Here is an 18,783-nt window from a genome sequence, read left to right as displayed (position 1 = left end):
TAATATAAATCATTGTCAATGTTTTAATGTGACAAAATTCAGGGTCTCTCTCTAGATTTATTCCATGTTACTGTTTAAGTTCCTTATTTACACATCCAATGTCATCATTTGTTTGAAATCTATCTACTTTACATCCAGATGTTTAATCAAAACATGTACTAATTATACCGATTGCTTGTTTTTCTTCTATGAGCTTTTTAAAACTTAAATAGTGAAATACTTCAAAATAGTAAAAAAAAGTAATGAATATTTTTTTAATTTTCAAATGAAATAATGAAAAATGTAAATAATCAGAATATAAATATAATGAATATAATGAGATAAAAAGTACACTTGCCTGTGTAGGGTGGTAAGTATAAAGAGCTATGAAACTGCAATACCTCACTTTATGGAATTACAGTAAATGTACCTGGTTCCATTCCATCACTGGTGGTCTGTGGAGCATTATAGTAATTAGTCCAATGTGCTAAAATCTCCCCTGTGTTGACATGGCTCTTTCTACCTGGGCCCATCTGCTCTGAGCAGTTAGTGTAAGAGCTACTTTAAGGTAATGTGTGAAAACCATCTACTTATTGCATTGAAAGACTAAAATATTTGATGTGAAGTTCTACAAAAACATCACAGTTTTGGATACATTTTTCATAAGACACAATCAGAAGGTCTGAAATTTCGCACATGCAATATGTGAGAACAGTTAACAGAAAAGTTTCTAAAATCTGTTTACAGATGGGGTTGTTAAATGAAGACATTGCATTCCACTCTAGCATACCGGCACCTCTGGATATAACCGTGGCCGTGGTCTACTCTGTTTTTGGTGAGTTAAATCTAGTTTAAAATACTATCAATGAGTTTTCTCTGAGTTCTGCTCAAGCTGAAATGAATAGCAGCATGAAGCAAGGCATCCTGCAGCGAAGCCTTGCAAGTACACTTTTATTTTTAACTGTGTTACTGTGTGTTATGCATTCCACTTCCACCTATATATACCCACACCCACTGTGTACTCATCCATCTGCATTTACTGTTTGTATCACAGATGTCATACATGGTGTGTGTGTTTTTTATATATATATAGAACCAGTGATTTTGTCAGTATTAATGAAGATACTCTACATTTAATATTTTAGAGAATCATCAGCAATTCTATGTATTTGTATATGTTGCTAGGTAAATATGATAAAGCAGTATCCAGTGTTTTGCCTGTAAGACAGTAGAAGTGTGAGTTTCTTATTATTCTGTAGAACCATAATACTTTGAAAGTTATATATACACTTTGTGGCCACTACTGTTCATGTGCTTGTTCGTGCATGTAGACATGATGAAGATGAACGGCTGAAATTCAAACCAACCATCAGAATGAGGAAGAAAGTTGTTTTAAATGGTTTTGAATATCACATGGTTGTTGGTGCTGGACAGGCTAGTCTGAGTATTTCACAAACTGCTGATCTACTGGGACACAACCCACACAACCACCTCTATGGTTTATGGAGAATACACGGCATGTTGAACCTTGAAGCAGATGGGCTACAGAAGCAGAAGACCGCACCGTCACTCCTGTCAGCTAAGAACAGGAACACTGCCTGATCTGATAAGTCTTGCTTTCCGCTGCAACATTCAGATGGCATGGATGGGTCACAATTTAACATAAAGAACATGAAAGCATGGATCCATCCTGGCTTGTATTAGATACTGGAGGTGGTGTAATGGGGTGGGAGATTTTGTTCTTGGGCCTCTCAGTACCAACTGGCCATCGTTTAAACTTCACAGCCTACCCGAGTATTGTTGCCGACCATGTCCATCCCGTTATGAGCACATTTCCTGATGGCTGCTTTCAGGCGGATCAACTGCCATGTCAGAAAGCTCAGATCATGTCAAACTGGTTTCTTGGACATGATCTGAGCTTTCTGTACTGAAATATCCTCCAATGCGATCAAACTAGTAGAGCACCTTTGGGATGTGATTGAATGGGAGGTTTGAGCACATCATGCTGGTGCTTCGTTGTAGTACACTTTATCTAGTACACTTTGTGTTGTGTTTGTATTAATGCACTTTATGTATTTACTTTATTATGTGGCTTTATGTTTTTTGGACAGATATAAAAGTCATATCTAATGTATTCTAGGCAAAAAGCATATTATCCAGTACGTTTGTCTTGTTTTAAACGGACAGCGAATTTGATGAAGCAATTTCTGAAAAGTCAAAACAAAATCCCTCCCATTGTCACCATCCCATCAGTATTTTATTCACATTCGGGGGTTTTTGTTCTGGTTTATTTTTGCAGGAGTATGTTCACTATTTGGCAACAGCACACTGTTGTACATCTCTTACAAGAAAAAGAACGTCCTGAAACCCGCTGAGTACTTCATCATCAACCTTGCTGTTAGCGACTTGGGCCTGACTCTGTCCCTCTACCCCATGGCGATAACTTCAAGTTTCTACCACAGGTACAAAACTTGGCGCCTACTCCTTCTCAATCATTGATCTTTGAGCTATGTCTTTGCTTTGAGCTGTCCTCTTTCTCACGCCCCCCTACACAGGTGGCTGTATGGGAAAACAGTGTGCTCCGTATACGCATTTTGTGGCATGTTGTTTGGCATCTGCAGTCTGACCACTCTAACCCTGCTAAGCATGGTGTGCTTTGTGAAAGTATGTTATCCGCTCTACGGTAAGTCTTCAAAGAGGCTGTTTTTGCTCAGTGAAATAACACGGGATTAACTACCCTATCCCCAAGTGGCTGATTGTTGATTTATCTGTGGAAGGAATTGAGCCCTCTGTAAAGCACTGCACATTAGCTTTTCTTTGTTAAGTGACAAGTCAAAGGGCTGTGCTCAATAAGTACTGCTTGTGATGTTGGTTAACACTGTGCAGCTGGGTTTTCTATTTGGTCCCCATCCCAAAAAAGTGCATTTCTTTCAGTGCCTCAAAAAAAAAGTAGGACAATTTAGTTGCTGGGACAAAAGTAATTTTAAAGTATGAGCCTACAAATAGAGATATTCACATTAATCGCTTTAAAATTGTAATATTTAACCTTGCATATTTAAATAAGTGCTTATTTTATTTTCAGTCACTGACAGACATAATATCTGCGTAGTATATAAGGCTGACGTAACATCACTCGTCATTTGATGAACTTAGATTGCTTTGGAGGGCTCATCTTTTGTCTTCTGCTGCAGCTTAATGAGGCCTCGAGTCACCTAACCTCTTTATGTTCTACCTGAGCTCCTGTGGAAATTAGCAGTCTGTATAATTACCCAATGTACTTTTACTACTCCAGTGAAACTGGTACAGCCTACTTATCACCAAACTAAAATTAAAAAAAGACCTGTAAAATGCTGTGGATATGCACAGAGCCTTCTCTGGGGACTGAGCTCTCTCTGAAAAATGTTTAACCATTTTCACTTCTTAAGAAACAGGTCATTGCCAATGAATGAGAATAGGCATAATTAGCCTCCTGGAAGGAGAACTGGCATTCCTGTGAGGCGCTCTTTCAGCAGACTGGCTTACAAGCCTGTGTAGAGATTGCAAAAATTTGAACTTCTTCAGGTTGCCTTATGTTATCTTTTAACAGTAGTCCAATCACTGTCTGTCAGTTGCAGAATGCAAAGGAATGCAACATAATAAAAACACTTTTCTTGGAAGTCCAAAAAAGCCATTGGGAAAAGCTAAACACTTGTGAATTCAGATGCAGTTCTTCAGCACTATGCTGTATATTAACTAGATTATGGAGTATAAGCATCTTAGAGCACACAGAGTATTTTCCACATGGTAAAGCATCATTTACCATACCATCATTTAAAGTATAAAAATGCACTGATCCACAAATGCAGTTGTGTGTCATAAATAATAACTCACATTCACATCATAAAATATTAACACAGTCTGTTTTTACAGGAAACAGGTTTAACTCTGTTCATGGCCGTCTGCTTATTGCCTGTGCTTGGGTCTACGCCCTGCTGTTTGCATGCTCCCCACTGGCCCACTGGGGGGAGTATGGACCAGAGCCTTACGGCACTGCCTGTTGCATTGACTGGCGCCTGTCCAATCAACTCAGCACAGCACGATCTTACACTGTGGCACTCTTCATCTTCTGCTACATCCTTCCATGCTGTGCTATCTTAGCATCTTACACAGGAATCCTGGTCGCAGTGCATGCATCTCGCAGAACTATGGAGCAACATGCATTGAGGCCGACTCACATGAGCAGCATCCAGATAGTTATTGTTAAGGTGGGTTAAGGTAAACTTCACTTAAACACTTCTGTGGACTGCTTTACCATGTTCTCCCCATAATGTGTGTTTATGTGTTTAAATATGTTATACTGAATGATTATACAGTACTCTCCAATCACTAAGTAATAAGTAAAAAATTAAAGATTTAGTCAATTTATTCATACCTGCATTTTTTTTTCACCTGCACTTTCAATTTTAAAATTGAAAGTGCAGGAAGACAAAAAAACTTGCATAGTGTGATCACCCAGTTATTGGTGGAAAGGCCAGGGTTTATGGGTAGCTTATAAAAACACTGCCTTAGAGAGAAGAGTCCTGTTTAGAGTTCCTCGCCTCGATTTGTTGTAGAAATTGACAGTGACCTCAATATATCTCCCTCATGATGCAGTTTCTCATTAAGAGAGAAGTTCTGGTTTCACTGTGATGGATACTGCTGCCTTTGCTGATTAATCATCATATTCTCTTCTCTGTAAGAACATCTGAGATTCATTTTTTAAAAAAAAAAAAACTCATCATGAGGAGTGAGAAGAATGCTTTTTAAATCTTTGTGGCCTCTGCATGTTCTCTTTTAAATACAAACTGTTCATGTGGGGGTATAGTGGTAGATCTCCTCACCCAGCTTTTTTCTTTAAATTTGTTTTTTGTTTTTTGTTTTTCTTCCACCACAGTCTAGAGAGAATGGAAGGGGGTGTCAAAAGCACAAAATTAAATACAGGGAAGGCCAGCAGTGATTGCACAGGCTCACAAAAACACATGGAAGAAAATCTCAAAATGTAAAAGTGTGTCTTCATTTTCTTCCAAGGACACCATTATTCAAATTTGTCTTTACAACAAATAGCCGTTTGTTTCCAGTGCTGTGAAATAGTATTTGCTCCTCATGATTTTGTAGGTTTTTGTAAGTATTTGTCATACTTAGTGTCATGAAACCAGCTGTGTGCAGGCAGGAGAGAACCCAGAAGCAGACTCACGGAAATGGGACGTAACTCAAAAAACGGCTTTATTTACAGAAAGGGGAAGTAAACAATACAAAACTAAACCATATTTTACTGTTGTTACTGTCTTCCTTTTCTGACATGCTGGGTTACTCTTATGCAGTAATACGACTCAAACCTTCAAGAAAGCTTAGCTTTTGTCTCATCAGCCCACAGTCCACTTTTCCTTAAAGTCTTGGGGACCAACGAGATGTTTGTTGGCAAATATGAGACGAGTCTTTCTGTTCTTTTTGGTCAGTAGTGGTTTTAAACTTGGAACTATCCCATTGATGCCATTTTTGCCCAGTCTCTTTCTAATTGTTAAATCATGAACTTTGTAACCCTTTCAGGATCTTTTAGCCTGCTTCACTCTGTCACACATATTATATTTAAGTGATACAACCTGTATTTAAGTGATTTCTTCATCCAGTATTCTGACATAAGGTAATGTTTTTCAGATAGTTGGGAAAGTTGACAAGTGTTACAGTTGTGTTTTTTTTTTTTTTATTAATTGGATTTGGTGAAAAGAAATGTTGAATTACACTTTCTGTGTTCTTTCTCCTGCTAGCTGAGTGTGGCTGTCTGCATTGGTTTCTTTGCGGCATGGAGTCCATATGCTGTCGTATCCATGTGGGCTGCCTTCGGACACGTCGAAAACATTCCTCCCATGGCATTTGCCATGCCAGCCATGTTTGCAAAGTCCTCCACCATCTACAACCCGATCATCTACCTGATGCTAAGACCAAACTTCCGCAGGATGGTATGCAGCGATCTGGGTGCACTATGCCAGGTCTCTATGAAGGGCTGCATCTGCAGCCAGTGCCAAGTAAAGTGCTGCTTAAAGCCAAAGATCAGGGTCAGACTTCGTGCAGTCCACAGACAGACCATTCACTTTGCTTCATCCAACTCCGCTGCTCAACCACCAATAGTGACATTAAAGGGTCAGAGCTGTGAGAAGGGCAAGGATGTGTTTGAGTGCTTCAAACACAGCCCTCAAATATTTGGTGTCACTAAGCCAGCTGCCAGTAGAGAGTTATCACAAGATCGAGACATTCCAGTTCCTCTAACGCACGTGCAGGACCCAAAAAGTGAGTGCCGAAAAGAGAAATCCCTTATAGCCACCTCATGGGGGAAAAGAACTTTAGAAACGAATAATTTCTGTATCAATTTGGAGATGGTTCAAAGGCATGCAAAAGTGGCCTGGCCCTGATATTTGTTTAGATTTGTGAGCTTATTCACAAACTGTATCAATATTTTCAGGCATTAATGATACATACCTGAAGTGTTTGAGCAACAACCATGTCATATATTTATTTATTTATTTATGCTTCTTTAACTTCTCTTCCTATTCATGAAAAATGTGCCAAGTTGCATGGCTCGGATGACTTTCTTGGGGGGATTCCACCAACTGAAATAACTTCCCAGGGAAATTTATCAGATACTTTGAAGGTATTCATTCAATAGCGACGCACTTTTTAGGTGTTGCTCTGGGTTTCAGTGCAGTTAAATATGTAAAATGCATTAAAATATTCCTCCACCTCAAACACTCTTCCAAGCACTGATGGAAAAAACACGCCTACATTTCGATTCCACATTGGCTAGGTCAGACGAGTGGAGTCTCTCTGTAAATGTTCAAAATCATCATTAATTCATTTCTACTTTCTAGGCTTTACATATCTAGGATTTGTTGTTCATATTTGACTATTCTTCTGGCTAACAGTGCCCTCCAGTTATAGGTGAAATTATGCACTCTAAGAGAAGTGCTATGCAAATAGCTGCCAGCCTTTTACTATTAAAATATTAGTCATTTGTTCCGGGTAGAAGAAAAACTTTAGTTTGACCTTTGGAGATTCAGCATGTATGACACATCCAACTTATTACTTTAGCATGTTTGGGAGGCATTTATTATATTATACTACGTATCATTATCCCATAGCAATATTGAGTTAAGCTATTTATAATCATGGCTTTGTGTATAAAAGGTATTTTGTGATTTGCAAGGTAATTGTTTTTCCTTTGATTATTTATCACAGCAGCACACCCCTGTGTATAGATAGAAACTGAGAGTCAGCACTTCCTTTACTGTAACATTACAAACAGTGTTTACACTGACCACTTGCAGGTACTGTAATAGTGGATGGTGCTTTGTGAATTGTCTATGTATGTGATCTAGAAAATGAAATATTTGTGCATAATACTGTTTTTAAGTTATTATACAGTCTAACTCAATAACACAAACTTCAAATCAGTCTGAGTAGAGAATACTCAATATTTTATGCAACAATATTTTTTTTACTTGTATATACTCATGAGCCACTTCATTAGGTGTATATGTATTCAACTGCTCTGTCATGCAAATACCCAATAAGCCAGTCACATGGCAGCTATTCAATACATGGTCAAGTCAACCTGCTGAAGTTTAAACTGAGCTTGAGAATAGGAGAGACAGGTGATTTTATTTGGTTTACAGAGTATGGTCTGAAAAAGAGAAAGTATCCAGTGAGCTGCAGTCGTTTGGGTGAAAATGCCTTGTCAGAGGAAAATAGCTAGTCTGCTATGAGCTGACATTATGGCAACAGTGACTTCTTGTTAAAACCAAGGTATGCAGAAGAGCATCTCTGAACACTGAAGCAGATGGCCTTATCATACTGTGTGTCACTCCAGCTAAGAACAGGAAACAGGCTACAATTCACACAGGCTCACCTAAATTAAAAAAATGAAAAACTTTGCATCCATTTATGAGCACAGTGAACCCATCTCCTGATGCACCATGTTAAAAAGCCCAGATCATCTCAAGCTGGTTTCTTGAACATGACAGTGAATTCACTGTATTCAAATGACCTCCGTAATCACCAGATCCCAATCCAGTAGAGCACCTTTGGGATGTGGTTGAATCTTTTCTGTAAAGGTAATGTGAATCTGAATCTGGACAGTTACTCAGGACCAAACAGACCATAAAGCTTCGTTTTTAGATTCATGGCTGATGTTCCTTTACATGAGGTCATCCAAGGACTCTACAACAACTTCATCTAAATAAAATATTGTTGTTGGGTTTTTTTTGCTCCCTCCCATGTTTTTCTTTTATGTCCTGTGTACATAAGTACATAATCAGATAGTCTACAGACCCAGAGAGCACTATTTAAACATCATCAAATCTGAAACTAAATCTGCATTTGTATGTAATATAAGTATGTATATGTGCCTTTGTAGCTCAGAGCGTTATCACGAAACCATCAACTTCAGGGACTGATGTTCTTTATCTAATAAACTCCCCATAGAAAAAAATTCTGATTTGCAAAAGTACACTAGCACCATGTCGGTAACTCATTAAAAAGTCCATCAAAACATGAGTTTGAATTTCTTTTGGCTTTTTATAGTCTGGATTGCTCAGTTCACTCAGAGATCACTCAGCTCCAATGATTTGACTCACAATTTTTTATTGTTAAAAAAGTGACCTGTGTCTCACATCTCACCATGTATCCTGGCAGTTTGCCATGTAACTGGCTTATTGGGTATGACGGAAAAATAAACACACACTGGGGGCGATCGTGGCTGAAGAGTTGGCAGTTCGTCTTGTAATCAGAAGGTTGCCGGTTCGAGCCCCAGCTCTGACAGTCTCGGTTGTTGTGTCCTTGGGCAAGACACTTCACCCGTTGCCTACTGGTGGTGGTCAGAGGGCCCAGTGGCGCTAATGTCCGGCAGCCTCGCCTCTGTCAGTGCGCCCCAGGGTGGCTGTGGCTACAATGTAGCTTGCCATCACCAGTGTGTGAATGGGTGGATGACTGGATGTGTAAAGCGCTTTGGGGTCCTTAGGGACTAGTAAAGTGCTATACAAATACAGGCCATTTACACAATATTTACTTGGAAGGAAAATGTGTTTTTCAGTGACAAAGTATTGTGCAAAAGTCTCAAGCCACCTGTCAATTCTTTACACTTTGCTAGAAACAAGAGAACAGTGTAGAGCGATTTACTGAAACGTGCAAACATGGAAATACAGTATAGGAGGCAAAAACAGAGTTTATACAATTCTAATGATCTTAAAACCATGACTGAGATAGATTGCTGTAAACATCTGTAAACATCTCACTTGGTACATATTGATTTGAGCCACAAATTTTAAATTTGGTTACCCACTGATTTTCAACCCAGTTCTTGTGTTTCTTGTGTCATACCTCAGCCTTTTCTCCCCATTCATCTGGTGTAAATGCATATTTTTTAGGCGTGCCACTTCAGTGTTTGTCCTCCATTTATTTAGTTTGCTCATATTTTTTTAAGGACAGACGCCACATCATACTGAGATGTAAGTTTTCAGCTAACTGCTCTTTGGAAATCCCCTTGTTGGTGCAAAAAGCTATTTTACGCCTGTCTAACTGCTTTATCTTTGGTCTTTTTCACAGACCCAGCTAAAATGTGAAAAACAAGAATTTGTTTTTGCTGCAAGTAAAAAAAAAGCACATGTGCCTAAAGATACAACTAAAAATAGTTTCTTTCCTAGGGTGTCTGTTATGTGTAGACACAACACCTGCTCGTCCCTTGCGTTAGGTGCATTTCTTATGCTTGAATTATTCATTCTGCAGCGTCAGGTGACTTAAAAAACAAGAAAAACATTCCTCTGAAAGTGGTCAGCTACAATGACTGAACTGAAAATGAGTGAAAAACAGCCCATGGCAAAAGAAACACATAATAAGACTTTCAGAAAGCCTGGAGAGCTATAGCTCAGGACAAATCTTTTCACGCACAATATGAAGAGTGGCTCAAGAATATTGCACAGTACTGCACTGGAGAACGACACACTTAAAAATTAAAGCCTGTTGCTGTTTTTAAACATATGATATAGTGACTGCTCGGGACTAGTTATCAGTAACTAACTTCATAAACATATTTAAGAAGTTAGTAATGAATATGATGAAGAATCTGCTAAACTAAAAAAATATTCAAAGTTTGAAAAAAAGGAGGGTTTTTTCATACATGGAGTTCTTTTGTAATGCTGAAATGTAGTTTGCATGAAGATGAAGAAAAGACATTTGACATGCAGACCCTCAATACTGTCTCTAACTATACACACACACACACACTCTCTGTCTTTGGCAAGATGCTATAATTCTGACGGAGAGAAAGTAACGTTTCAATCCAAAATGCTTATTATGTTTGAATGAATCACTTCATTAACATTAAAAGAATTGAATCACCAACTCACGTGTACTTTTGCTTTACCGTCATCAGATTAATGGTAGCAGTTTGGCTTACTCGTGACAGCAAACGTTTTCATTTGTATTTCATTGTTCCTTATGACGTTTTGCTGATGATCTTTTCAGCTTGTCACAGGCTCATTGGCCTTACCTGTTCTGTGATTGTAGTCATTATGTTTGTGTTGGACTGGAATAAACGTGTACCACACACCATTTGACAGTCCCTGTACATGAATTCATTATTCTGTTAATGTGCACAAACCCACTGGCTTCTTCATACCAACCAAAACCCAACAACCTTGAAACAGTTCATATTCAAATTTAAACCTTAGCCTGAAATGAATATTTAGAGACTTGCCACCATATAGAGCAATACAAAAATCCACAATTTCATGTTAATATCTTCTTAGCGGGCGAAGCTATATCACAAAGGCATTCAATTTCATCGAAACAGTGTTTAGTAACTTGTCAAAGACTATTTCCTAAGAAAGTTTAAAGAAAACTTAATGACAGTTTTCTTTGCTCACAGAAAACTGACATTAAGCTTTATGTTTATCATTTTTGAAAAGCAGAAAAATGTATTTTCAGATGATGTGATAAGTTTTCAGTGTGTCCACCTCTACTAAAGTGATCCTTCAGGCTCAGAGCCATGAGCAGAGTTTATAATTGCGGCCACCGTAGATGATAAATCAATCAGAGAACATGAGACACGTCAGTTGCTGTAAGGTTTATCCCAGTGAGGAAGACGAATTGCAGATGTCTAGTATTTTCTGGATGACATCTACCTTTATGTTTCCGTCTAGAGCTCGGCAAAGCTTCCCAACTGTACACCCAATACAGCCCTCCTTCATTTTCCAGCGCTCCAGCATCTGGTGCACCATTTCTGGCAGACCATCACGATAGCAATCATGCTCTATGGTCTCTATATCCACATTGGTCAGACCCAAACGCCGCGCACAGCGCTTCCACTTGGTCCCAATGTTTTCTCTCAGCACGTCCAGGTGCTCCTCCATCACAGCATGGTCCTCTAATGGAAACACAAGATAAATATATTACAGAGGTGCCAGCAGCAACAGAATATGCTGCATCCAGCGAAAGAAAGAAAAGTTTTATGAGGAAGGAAATGCAATATGTTTGTTAGAACTCAAGGAAACACAAAATGCGTTTTGGTGAATACACTACTGTGCAAAAGTCTTGAGCCACCACTCTTTTATTTGTATCTTGCTTCCAAGGAGCCAGGAGTCATTTTTAAAAAGTGGTCTTGATCAATAGTTCTCCAGGCTTTCTGACAGTCTTTCAAAGTTTTTCTTTGGACACTGGCTGCTTTTTTCACAGATTTTCAGTGCATTCCTTGTACCTGACCGTTGTCAGAGGAATCTTTTTTTCTTTAAATGAACCAGTGTTGTGTCTCCACAAAGCTTATTTCAAATTTTATCTCTAGGTTCTTTGTTACTAGCAGTCTGTTCCAAAAACACATCATTTGTTCACATTTTCTCCAGTCGAATTGATGAAAAATGCCAACAAACAGTATTTTTGCACAAAAAGATGTTTCCTAAAGACCTATTCTCTAAAACGTTGGCATATCTTGGCATTAAGGTTAGTGTGATTTAAGATATATTAGAGATAGAGATATATTAGAGCCATTCTCAATGAAGGGAAACCAGGAGACGAGGCTGAGATATTCCAAATTACACAAGAACTTACTGGAAACCAGTGACAACACTCATATGGAGTGATGAATTCAAATGTTAAAGTTTTAATTCAGATTTTGATCTGCCATTCAATACCATCTGGAAAGCAACAGCTTAATTTGCAACAGCCTGATTTTTCAGCATGACAATGCATTACTGCAGTATAGGCCTACCTGGATAGAAAAACACTGTCATGGATTGAGGCAGTGTGGGATCATCTTGAGAACAGAAGAAAAGGCAGCAAACATCCAAAGAAGAGCTTTGAATGTACTTCGAGAACCCTGGAGAACTACTCCTGAAGACTACTGAAAGAGCTCAGTCAGAAGAATAAAGATGGTAATACCAAATACTGACCTTGTACAAACTCTATTATTGCCTTATATACTGGATTTCCTTTGATGTTTGCACGTTTCAATAAATTTCTGCACCTATTTACCATTTTTTTCTAGCAAACCATGAAGAAATGAAGAGTGGTTGAAGACTTTTGCACAACACTGTAACACTATATGCAAAAATATTTCTTTGCTCACAGAAAAACTTAGAAGGGCAAATTAAAGCTTATGGGTTTCTAATGGTCATATGTGACCAAACTATCTCTGGGGTTTGGAAAGATGAGCCAATAAAAATAAAAATCACAGCAACGTGTTCAACTACAGCTCTAGTAAATTAAAAGTGCATTTGTGATCTTCAGGCATGAAAAGTTCATAAACAGACAGAAATGTTATGTTTTACCATATTTCTGAATGCCTTCTTTGATGGGAGAGTTAGTTGAGCTGTTAGCAGATACAGATGACAAGCTAAGAGAGGGGTCATAACCTCTAATGCTCATTGTGTTGTTGCTTCCAATCTGAATCCCGCTGGCATTCTGAATGTAAAGGGGTCCTGGTCAGAAAACAAAGACAAACACACGTAAACACAACTGATCCAAAAACAAGGAGATAACACAAAAAGCTGGGGACACCCCTCAGGGATTAGATTCAGAATTTCTTCAAACACTTATGTTTTAATAGTACCCTGATCGTGCATCTGGCAACTCTTTGAAGTGGTCAAAAGATGTCCAGAGGTGAGGTCAGGGGCAGACGTATCAGACACTGGGTAAGTTGGCCAGGACTGCTGCCGGTCGAAGTGGGAGTGGGGATGTTGCTGGTTAAACGCTGACAGAGAGGGTGTGCTCGAAGATATAGGTAAGGGGAATGGAGTAGGTGTGGAAGAGGTCTCAAAGGCACCTGCAGAGGGACGATACCAAGGCTCTTCCTGGTTTGTGGGCCGCAACGGCTCAGCTTTTGTCCAGGAGAGTACAGAAGATTTTTCTTGTTCTGGTTGCCGTGCAGAGTGATCCGAAATGCTGACGTTGCTTCGCAGGAAAGGATTTGCGGTATGGAAGGAGTTGCCAGCATCGGAGTGGTTCTCACAGTTATAACTGCCGTGTTTGTGGTACTGAAGCTCCCGATCCAGCTTCTCCTGCAACTCTGAAGGGCTGTTACTTGCCTTAGCATCTGTCTGAAGATGCCCTGGACATTGTTCATATTGGTTGCCGTGCAGATCCTCGATACTGGCTTCAACTGGCACGGGCACACTTCTGTCTGAACTTATCAACGGAGCGGGGCAATCTACAAGTTGAGGAGAGACAGTAAAACAATAAAGCTGCTCAAATGTTTTCAGGATTTCTAAACAGCATTAAATGTAGCACAGAATGCAAAGGAGGGGATCAGAAAATATACAATGCGTTTTTTTCTGACGACCGGGTTTACGGAGCACACTCACCTCCTGAAAAACTTTCAGGGCTCACTGATAAAGACTTCATCTTCTCAACAAGATCATCTGGGCCTTCGTATGAATTCTGCAATAATAAATAAATACATTTTAAAAAACTAAAATTTTAATAACACTTTAATAACACAGGAAGATATGTTACACTATATATATATAATGTTTGTTTTTATTAAAATACTGCTTAATGTCTGTGGTTATTTAAAAAAAAAGATCACATATAGAAAATATTTATTCAACCTTCAGGTGAAGTAAATCTTCCTCTACAAGCGGTTCAAGGTTTTCCATGTAGAAAGGACGGAAGATGTTGTAGGCCTCTGCGAGACATTAAATAAGAGGAAAGAAAACTGACTCAACAAAACTCAACAAACAAAAGTGTTGCATTCACTTTATACACTCACTGGCCATTTTATTAGATACATCTGTTCGACTGCTCGTGAACACCAACAAGCAACTCGATGCATTTAGATGTGTAGACATGGTCAAAATGAACTGAAGTTCAGACTGAGGATGATTTAAGTGACTTTAAATCTAGTGTGTTTGTTGGTGCCAAAGTGGCTGGTCTGTTTATTCCAGAAACTGCTGATCTACGGGAATTTCCATACACGACCAACTCTAAGATTTACATATGAACATGATCTAAACAAAGAGAAAATATTGTTATTGTATTGTATACTATTGATACTAGACCTCAGAGGACAATGGACAGACTGCTTTGAGCTGACAGGAAGGCAACAATTACTCAACAGCAAGATTAATTCACATAACCACTCATTACAGAAGAGCATCTTATCTGAATGCGCAACAAGTCGAGTCTTGTGGCAGATGTGTTAGAGCAGCATAAGACCACAGACTGAGTTCACTGCACTCAAACTGCCAGATCTCAGTCAGACAGAGCATTTGTTGGATGTGGTGGAACAGGAGATTTGCATCTTGGATGTGCTGCTGACAAATCTGCAGCAACTGTGTGATCCTATCGTGTTGATATGGACCAAAATTTCTGGGAAATGTACCTAATGAGTGTACGTGGTTTCATCAATGAGTGCTATTTTGCTTATAATTCACAAATACAAAAAGGAAACCTTTAAAAGTCGGCCGTTCCTCAGGATTGCGATCCCAGCATCTTTTCATGAGCTGAATTATTTCAGAAGGTGTGTCTTCTGGAATAAGATCCTCTGCCGGTCGGTCACCGTTACGAACACACTGGCTGATTTGGTCTTCACTCCTGGCATCTGGGCATAAAAAGATGCTTTCTTTAAATGCTGTATGCAGTGGATATGCTGCATCTGGTAATCTTTGGCAAACTTTGGCATGTCATGATATCACAGCTCACTTGCATATGGCTCTTCCCCTGTGAGAATGACCCACACCACGATGGCAAAACTGTACACGTCAGACTTCTCAGTGGAGGGATTATGAATACTCTCCAGGTGCTCCGGGGCCATGTAGCTCAGTGTGCCAGCTCCTCTCACACCAGTCGATCGCCCCATACGGCTCTTCCTGCGAGATTCCTCCTTGGTGAGTTTACTCCACGTCTGGCAGGTGGCCAGACCAAGATCTGCAATCTACAAGAAATCCTTCACCATGACTGTGAATGCCAGCAGACAGAATCCTACATGTATCATGACCCAGAGAGTGTAATGTACCTTGATGTGAAAATCCTTGTCCACTAATATGTTTTCTGGCTTGATGTCCTTGTGTATGATACTCTTTTCTGTGAGGTACATCATTCCCTCCAAAATCTCTAGAATGATTCTTCCCTTGATAGATATCGGCACACTGACCTGAAGAACACAGAGATTATAGTGTAATAATGCTATAATTACACTCATGATAAACTGACAAAAGTGGAACTCTTTAAGGCGACACGCTATAGATGAAAACCACAAAAGCTGTGTTTGTTACAGGTATTTATTGATTTAAGCCTACTAACGGTCTCCAGCATGTCCAGTAGGTTGCCTCTGGGGATGAGTTCCATGACAAGAGAGCAATCTCGATCCTCCATAATCACACCCAGCAACTTGACCACTCGCTCATGGTTCAGGCTCGCCATGATCTTTCCCTCCTCCAGTAGCGATTTTTTACTCTCCCTGGAAAGTTTGTTAAATGTAATAAGAGAAAGCTTTTTCATAGGAAAATTGACAATGTGAGCATTGTCTTACCGACTTCAATAACCCAATTCTGATATTTAAGCATGTGTGGGTGTGCAGTAACAGATAAGTAAGAAATATAGTCTTTAATTCTGTGTTTCTGTTACCATTTATAATCATACAGACAAGCCAGACAAGCCAGTGATTTCTGTAGCACTGTTTCTAGTGCTACAGAAATACATTTATCATCTTATACTGATAGGGATTAAGATAAAGACAACATTTTTTAAAATTATGTTAAACATTTTTTTGGTATTTGGTGGAGCTGATTGAAAGTACTGAGGCAAGACTTTGGATTGGCACGTGCCTCACAGCGCATCTGAGATACAAACAATAAGCTGACAAGTAAAAATATCAGCAACAATTTTTATAATCACTGTTAATATTTTGTATTTATAAATACATACATACAATTATAAATTCATTTTGTATTTATTTACATGCAGACTGTTATGGGGACAACGCACTACATTTGAAATTTTGTCTCAAAAAATAAAAAGTGAACAGATATTCTTCACAATTTAAAAAACAAAACAAAAAACTAAATAGTCAATAATTAATAGAATAATTAATTCATGGGAAAGAACCGTTTTGTTTTTGTACAGTCCAGGCATGTCTCACAAGAAATCTTATGGCCTTGGATCTAGTAGCTAATTTAGCCTGTGTTCTTAGTGCTAGACTGAGTATTATCCCTAACTTTAAAACTTTACCCTTTATAGGAACGAGTTTTCTTTAAATTCGTGTATATCCGGATATAAAAACTGATTTTGGACTTCATCGGCATTGAGCTGAATCAACCTGTCTCTATTTCCTTGTTCAAAAGGGAAGTGGTAGTGTCCAAGGTAGTGTCCCTTTTCACAGCACACTACCTTGGTATAGACAACCGTAATAACGAGTACATTCCTTTACATACGTGTGTATTCATCTGTGTTATTATACTTTCTGCACGCTCTAAAAGTGTCTCGCTTGGTTGCGTGGAAAACTTCGCGGGACACATGATTCAAGTTATCGTTGGACGAAGGGGAATACCCTTGGGTAGCACATGCAGTAACATATTACAACAACTACAACAACAACTTACTCGTTGCGCAGACGTCCAGTGTACATAGTCTTTAACACCACCTGGCCCAGCGTCACATGATAACATAAGTAAACTTCTCCAAAACCTCCGTAATCCAGGGGTTCTTTTATAATGAGATCCGTCGACCTCATGTGAAGTGAGGACTCCGGCGCGGTGGCCATCCCTGGGAAGAATTCACAGTGTCACATCGGAAAAAACAAAAAACCTACAGCTCAAACAAAGCCGTGACAAAGCGCACAGGACACAGTTTAATGAGTGAATCGGCTAATCAACATCCGTAACAATCACAACACTGTGACAGAGGTCAGCTAACAACACAGGCTATCCCAAAGTGTCGGCATCTTTAACTGACTTACTTCCATAACTAAATGAATTACTCGGGAAACAAAACTGTAGGGGGAACACATCCATTCACTTCCAGTATCAAACAAAACAGTTACCGAAAATGTGCTGGAAAGGTCCACGTAAAGCAGTTTATTTCTATTTCCGGGATTTCCTCGACGACCTACTTCAAAAGTGAAACGCGCAAGATAAAAAGAAAAAAAAAAACTACAAACAGGCTTATAAATCGATGACAGAAACAATCCAGGGGTGCTAGTAGATTCAACTATGTACTGTCGGAGATGCCTTTAACACAAAGCAGAAATACGGGATAAGATTATTAATCTTTGTGTGTGTTTACTTGTCTTATCTGTTGTGTTCACATTGTTTTTGCTTTTTCTTTTTCTTTTTTTTTTTGGGGGGGGGGGGGGGGCAACACTGCAATTTTTGCCGATCGCTGTAAATCGTTGAGTGTGACGTTGGTGCCACCTAGTGGTGAAACTGTTTGCAGGAGAGGCCTGTTCATATTTCATGATGGTGACACTGATGAATCGCTCTAGCTGGATCTAAACGGCAGTTGTCATAGGAGGGAAAAAAAAACGTTCTCATCGAATTAAAAAATTAAGATGTAAGCTAAGCTAAGTTAAGATGAGGACTTTGACGTTTTATTTTGTTTGTTTGATTTTGGTTTTTTTAAATAATAACAAAACCCCCAAAAAACAAGTTTATATGATGGAGTAATTAAAATGAAGCACTGACTGAAAAAAAAAAAACAAGTTCATTGATAAATTGAATATTTATGCGAAACTAGAGCGGGAAACCACCTGAATTGTAGCCACTGACAATGTGGGCGATGTACTACAAGTAGGCCTACATTTTGGGCAGCCTATCTGTGAACGCCCACACTATAAATTCCTCCTTTTGCACACCAAAGCCACATCAAAGCAGTATCATATTTACCTGGCTCATATTGTCTCCATTTTATTGCCTTGCAAGTTTTTTTCTTCAACTTTTTTCTGTTAATTACATTTATTGGTGGTAATTGGCAGTTGAGGAGAAATGGAGTGCTCTTACCAACAATTAAAAGACAAAAACAAGCTGGTGAGTGAAATGACTGAATTCAAGCTTAAATTCCACCTACTTATGACTGCTTGGAGATTCACATAGATGACCTTGTTTAGTGGCACAGTATCGGGGCAGCGTTCTCATTCAGTTTTGGCAGTTTACAAATGAGTTTAGGTTCAATAGTGTGTTGACTCTCTCTATAAACTCAACTTACTTTATGGCAAAACTACAAGAAGTGATAAAATATCTGATGTTGCCTCCTGCCCAGTTTTCTTGTGAATCCAAGTAACATTTTAGATTGATAGATTACTATTAGAGTACA

The 18,783-nt window shown here is 39.0% G+C and overlaps 2 protein-coding genes across 4 annotated transcripts; one reads left to right on the top strand and one right to left on the bottom strand.

Moving 5' to 3' along the window:
• Positions 1-438: 438 nt before the first annotated feature.
• On the top strand, positions 439-6,404 carry opn7a (opsin 7, group member a). The gene is made up of 5 exons (XM_040021254.1): positions 439-814; positions 2,279-2,441; positions 2,535-2,662; positions 3,889-4,223; positions 5,763-6,404. Exons 1-5 carry the CDS (start codon positions 676-678, stop codon positions 6,402-6,404), a joined length of 1,407 nt encoding a protein of 468 aa, XP_039877188.1. The 5' UTR covers positions 439-675.
• Positions 6,405-9,144: 2,740 nt separating this feature from the next.
• Positions 9,145-17,642, bottom strand: ripk1l (receptor (TNFRSF)-interacting serine-threonine kinase 1, like). Of its 3 annotated transcripts, none has more exons than XM_040021238.1 (11): positions 17,516-17,642; positions 17,076-17,238; positions 15,778-15,934; positions 15,491-15,628; positions 15,178-15,409; positions 14,927-15,076; positions 14,085-14,161; positions 13,839-13,914; positions 13,088-13,684; positions 12,807-12,956; positions 9,145-11,410 (listed from the first exon to the last, which is right to left on the bottom strand). In XM_040021238.1, exons 2-11 carry the CDS (start codon positions 17,234-17,236, stop codon positions 11,112-11,114), a joined length of 2,037 nt encoding a protein of 678 aa, XP_039877172.1. In that variant the 5' UTR covers positions 17,237-17,238; positions 17,516-17,642; the 3' UTR covers positions 9,145-11,111. The 3 variants fall into 3 exon arrangements, with proteins under 3 accessions (XP_039877172.1, XP_039877178.1, XP_039877165.1); XM_040021244.1 differs by having other exon boundaries at positions 12,891-12,956; positions 17,432-17,566; XM_040021231.1 differs by having other exon boundaries at positions 17,432-17,564.
• Between the last annotated feature and the right edge of the window lie 1,141 nt (positions 17,643-18,783).

The sequence above is a fragment of the Simochromis diagramma genome, unplaced genomic scaffold (genome assembly GCF_900408965.1).
Source record: "Simochromis diagramma unplaced genomic scaffold, fSimDia1.1 OVJJ01000205.1, whole genome shotgun sequence".
NCBI classification, from domain to species: Eukaryota; Metazoa; Chordata; class Actinopteri; order Cichliformes; family Cichlidae; genus Simochromis; species Simochromis diagramma.
The sequence above is the reverse complement of the archived record's forward strand: the minus strand, read 5'-3'. Positions and strand labels throughout refer to the sequence as shown.

Bases quoted from the DNA above. Each gene is read 5' to 3' on its own strand.
- opn7a (XM_040021254.1), top strand. From the start codon at position 676: ATGCAATATGTGAGAACAGTTAACAGAAAAGTTTCTAAAATCTGTTTA. The intron at 815-2,278 runs GTGAGTTAAATC...TTATTTTTGCAG, and splicing joins CGTGGTCTACTCTGTTTTTG to GAGTATGTTCACTATTTGGC. The intron at 2,663-3,888 runs GTAAGTCTTCAA...CTGTTTTTACAG, and splicing joins AGTATGTTATCCGCTCTACG to GAAACAGGTTTAACTCTGTT.
- ripk1l (XM_040021231.1), bottom strand. From the start codon at position 17,486: ATGGATGTGTTCCCCCTACAGTTTTGTTTCCCGAGTAATTCATTTAGT. The intron at 15,629-15,777 runs GTTAGTAGGCTT...TGTGTTCTTCAG, and splicing joins TACTGGACATGCTGGAGACC to GTCAGTGTGCCGATATCTAT. The intron at 12,957-13,087 runs GTACTATTAAAA...TTTTCTGACCAG, and splicing joins TTGCCAGATGCACGATCAGG to GACCCCTTTACATTCAGAAT.